Source organism: Magnolia sinica, chromosome 13 (genome assembly GCF_029962835.1).
Source record: "Magnolia sinica isolate HGM2019 chromosome 13, MsV1, whole genome shotgun sequence".
NCBI classification, from domain to species: Eukaryota; Viridiplantae; Streptophyta; class Magnoliopsida; order Magnoliales; family Magnoliaceae; genus Magnolia; species Magnolia sinica.
The window spans coordinates 35,559,512-35,564,855 of NC_080585.1; the positions used below are offsets into that span (position 1 = coordinate 35,559,512).

Below are 5,344 nucleotides of genomic sequence, written 5' to 3' on the forward strand. Positions count from 1 at the left end.
CCATACTACTTGGATATGCTTCGTTCTTGGGTTCACGTCTTAAAATGATCTTCCAAAATGGATGGACGGTGTAGATGCAAGGTACATGCATTACACTAGATCCCACAGTTAGAGATTCACCCAAACCGCTTTGGGACGGTTGCTAGGGATTGGGGAAGCGGATTGGCTGTGGCACGCGCGTGAGGTTATCACCGTGGCATGGCGTGGTCCAGTCTCCATGGGGCCCACCGTGATGTATGTGCTTTATCCATGCTGTCATCCGTTTTTCCAATTCATCTTAGGCATGAACCCAAGAATATGTTGCACACCAAAAAAAAAAAAAAGTGGAGATTGAACGCCTACCGTTGGTAACATCTTGAGGGCTACATTCCCTTCATCCAGGTCCGTGTGACCTTATGAACAGGTTGGATGAAAAATTAAACATCACGGTGGGTCCTAGAAAGTTTTCAACGGTGGACGTTTAATCCCCACTTGAGCTTTGATCTCCTCATGTCCTGAAATGACCTGAAAAAACGGATGAACGGTGTGGATAAAACACGTACATCACGGTAGCCCATAGAGCTTGGGCGACGTCATGACAAACGAATATTACTGTGGCGGACTGGTGGGTGACCCAGGCGTCGGTTGGTAGAGGGAGATGATATGTGCATCCGGAAGAAGTGGAATATGGTACCTCCATTTCTCTACAGTATACGTATCAAGCTTCCATTCAAATCGGGTCCATCCCGTACGTAGGAACTTAGATGGGTGGTTCATATCTAAAAAATCATACCTATCAGTGAATTCTAACCGTCTGATATTTTCCCAATAAAGCAACGGTAGAAACAAAAACACCTACCATTCAAATTAAAAATGGGATACATATAAAAGAATAAGATCGTTTGATGGATTTTACCCATCGTAGCACTAGTATATGGGTAGACCGGACCAATACATCACCTGCCACATGTACTATGATGAGAGGAATAAGATCGTTTGATGGATTTTACTTTGAAAATTTAAGTCACCCACCCTAGCGCCAGTATATGGGTGGACCCGATCAATACATCACCTGCCACGTGTCCTATGATGAGAGGTTCTATCGTAATTCGATCGTTGGCGTATTCAAATGAAAGCGCATCTTGCACCGCCGTTGACAAAAAGATAGCGATTGCGAGAGGACACGGATTGCATTCTAACGCTGCCAGTACCGAGGTGGCTACTGGACAGTGCTATGTGGGCTCCACCATAATGTATTTGTTTTATCCACACCGTCCATTTGTTTTTTAAGATAATTTTAATATAACAACCCAAAAACGAGGTAAATCCAAATCTTAATTACACCGCATTATAAGAAAACAGTGGTGATTGAACACCCACCATTAAAACATTCCAAGGGTCCACTGTAAAACCTGTTGATTAGGTCACACAGACCAAGGGAAACCACAAATATCAGCTTCATCCAAAACTTTTGTGACCCCTAAAAATTCGTTAACGATGGGCACTCAATCACCACTGCTTCCTAAGTTGTGGCCCACTTGAGATTTTTACTTGTCTTATTTTTAGTTTCATGTCCTAAAATCACCTGGAAAAGTGGATGGTCGGAGTGGATAAAAGAAATACATCATGGTGTATCCTACAGAGTGCCGTCCCGTAGGTGAGGGCCACTGAGGCAATCCACGTCCAATGCTACAGGCTCTTGTCCTTTTCAAAGAAATTGTAAGGTCCTGATTCGTCCATTTTGTACAAGTGGCGTACATGATCACGTAATATATTTTTATAGATCATTTTACGGTACAAGACCAAAAATAAGATATATCCCAATCTTAAGTGGACCACGTTACAGGAGGAAACAGTGTTGAATTAGCGTCAACCATTAAAAAACATTCTGGGGCCATAAAGGTTTTGGATCAAGCTGATTTTTGTTTTTTCCCTCATCTCGGCCTGTATTACCTAATCAACATATTGGATGTCAAATAAAAAGTACAGGGGGCCTTAAGAGGATTTTAATGATGGATATCTAACCACTATTGTTTTCATGTGTTGTGGTCCACCTGAGATATATATACCTCTAATTTTTGGATTAAAACTATCAAATGATCTATAAAAATGGATGAACGGAGTGGATGAAACACATACATCATGGTGGGGGCACACAGAGCACCGACCACCGGCCAGGGGCTGGTGTCAGGGGGAGTAGCCAATCCGTTCCCGCACCGGTAGCAAACTACTAATTGCAGCGTCAGTCAGCCATCCGCCATGATCACGTAATCTGTACCATTTATTTGATGGATCTAAGGGATAGAATTGTCTAACTTGGAGAATTTTTAGAAACCATGTATATGTTGTGGACTGATTCAATCAACAGTTGGGATCTACGTACCATCGTCATTAATGTGCCAATGTGGAAATTGAGAGACTATTCACGTTGTGATGCAGGAGGACCATGGTCCCGCTACAATTATTGAGAATTCTTTTCCTCATTGATACTCTGGCAGAGTGTGACAGATGATACGCAGGCACTTAAAAATTGCATACATACCGAAAATGTAATTCAAATTAAGCTGTCTAAAGTTTGGGTCCTAGTTTAGAAGCATCATGAGCCAAAATTTATTCTAATTTCATTAATTGACCATCAGATCCGATGAAATTTAATGGACGGTAAAAAAATGGAAAAAAAAGAAGTCATATTGCAACAAACAACAATCATATTTTTGGAACTTGACTTATATAGTGGTTTTCACAATATGATCGTTTTAATAAGAGTTAATGTAATTCTACGCATACAAATTCTGAGCGCCTGAGTTTCAAATGTCATACACTGCAGAGTATCAAATAACTCGCATTCCCTATTTCTCGGTCTCCCAACAAGCACACGGGCAAACAATCATGTCGTCGGAAGCCATTTCCCGCAAGAGGTAAGAGAAGCCATTCCCCTTGTGTTTGAGGTTTTGACGATCCCACTTTATCTTCACACGTGCCATGCCAGCATTCGTGCTAAACATCCAAGCCGTCCATCAGGTGGACCCCATTGGTTAGATACACCGGCCCAAACCAGGACGGGCTACAGTGTATGTCCATTTGTTTCCGACACTATGGTCTACCTGATTACTACACTGGCCTGATCTTCAAGGCCAGATCATGACTTGTGACCCACCAGATGGACGGTGGAAAATGCCAGCGTTGCACATGTGATTCTGTACACGTGTGAGATTCGCTGATTGATTGCTATTAAGTACTAACATGCTCATGATCTCAGGTTGGATGGGAAAGTGGCCATCATCACAGGTGGGGCCAGCGGCATCGGTGAGGCCACTGCACGGCTCTTTGCAGCTGAAGGTGCACGTGCGGTGGTGATCGCAGACATCCAAGATGAGCGAGGCAAACGTGTGGCTGCATCCATCGGCACCGATCAGTGCATATACTTGCACTGTGACGTGGCAGATGAAGGCCAGGTCAGATCAATGGTGGAACACACAGTCCAAACCTACGGTCGCCTCGACATCATGTTCAGCAACGCTGGCATGATTAACCTGACCCAGACCATCTTGGATATAGACTTGGAAGCCATGGACCGTCTATTCGCTGTCAACGTAAGGGGGATGGTTGCCTGCGTCAAGTACGCAGGGCGGGCCATGGTCCAAGGGCAGATCAAAGGGAATATAATCTGCACCGCTAGTGTAGCGGCCACGGTCGGCACTGAGGTTCGGACGGACTACACCATGTCGAAGCATGCGGTGCTGGGGCTGGTTCGATCGGCTAGTATCCAGCTCGGCAGACATGGAATAAGGGTGAATTGCGTGTCGCCGTATGCAGTGGCCACGCCACTGCTGTGTGGGACGCTTGGAATGGATGCAGAGGCTGTGGAGAAGAAGTTCTCATCCATCCCAAAATTGCAAGGGGTTGTACTGAAAGTCGAGCATATTGCTGATGCTGTGTTGTTCTTGGCTACTGGTGAGTCTGCATTTGTGAGTGGACACAACCTGGTGGTTGATGGTGCTTTCCTTGCTCGTTGATTGATTTGATCGATCACTACCGTTGAAATTTGTTTGAATGGATTATGATGGTGTACGTGATGGTTTCTTTATGTTTTGCTCTGCCTTGTGTTGAAGATAGATCCGTTTTTAGTTCGTGCATGTGGACCTCATGGTTCGGTGATCCAAGCCGTTGTTATTTGATGATTGTTGTACTGAAAATACCCCAGATTGAAAAATCCTAGCCACATGATGTATGTGAACCGTTGATGTCTTTGATGATGGGTTAAGAGTTTTCCAATCTTGGGTATTTTTGTGCATGGGCCATCAACGATGACATCTATCATATCAACGGTTTGGATGAGTGGACCAATGGCCCCACTTGTAAAAAATGAAAACCTGGCCTGAGCATTGTATAATGCCATCAGAGGATTGTGTATCAATGTATAAGAAGGGACCTTAACACTCCGAAATGATCAGACACTGGGTTGTATCGGTGCAATCATTTGTGAAATATCCTATCCTTGCAAAAGGTGAGTCACGTTATGATGATCATCTGGTATAAAAATTTATACGATCTACTTGTTGAATGGGCCACACCAATACACTGAGTGATTCCATCGACTGCCAATAGATTTTGACTTTGTGGCCCATCTGAGGACTGGATCGGCCTAATTTTCATTCTATGTGATCGTTATGGTGTGTCCCACCTTCTGCATCGATCCAAATATTCTACAAGTAACACAATGGTAAGAAAGAAAAGGCTGTAGCATGAAAGATATGGATGTATCGTGAGGCTTTTGTATCCTTTCATTTCACTTCTGTGATTACGCGCGCAGATTGGGTACTACCCAACAGGTAGCTAGAGACGGACAGTCGTATCAGGGGATTTTTGGGGTCCACTGTGATGTATTTGTTTTATCTATGCTGTTCATCTATTTTGACTGATCATTTTAAGGTATGAGCTCAAAAAGGAGTAGGATCAAAAGTTCAAGTGGACCACACCAAAGGAAACAATAGGGATTGAACTTTTACTATTGAAAACTTCCCAGGGCCCACCGTGATGTTTATTTGCCATTGAAACTGTTCACAAGGTCACATAAACATGTACTAAGGGAAATAAATATCAGCTTGATCCAAAACTTCTTTAGCCCCAAGAAGTTTTCAACGGTAGCTAGGCTGTGGTGTTGTCCACTTAAGCCTTCAATCTGTCTCATTTTTGGGCTCATTATCTAAATACAATCTTTCAAAATGGATGGCCGATGTGGATAAAACATATGCATCATGGTGGGCCCCACGGATGGATGATGCGCATAAAATATATACATCACCATGGCCCACAGAGCCCCTCATGGTTGCTAGAACGAACTACAAATGCACTGTCCAAACAT

General features: G+C 43.6%; 1 protein-coding gene across 1 annotated transcript; it reads left to right on the forward strand.

The window, feature by feature from the left end:
- Positions 1-2,674: 2,674 nt before the first annotated feature.
- LOC131223568 (short-chain dehydrogenase reductase 3b-like) lies at positions 2,675-4,033 on the forward strand. The gene is made up of 2 exons (XM_058219006.1): positions 2,675-2,897; positions 3,239-4,033. The coding sequence occupies exons 1-2, from the start codon at positions 2,791-2,793 to the stop codon at positions 3,993-3,995; spliced, it is 864 nt and encodes a 287-aa protein (XP_058074989.1). The 5' UTR covers positions 2,675-2,790; the 3' UTR covers positions 3,996-4,033.
- The last annotated feature ends 1,311 nt before the right edge of the window (positions 4,034-5,344 follow it).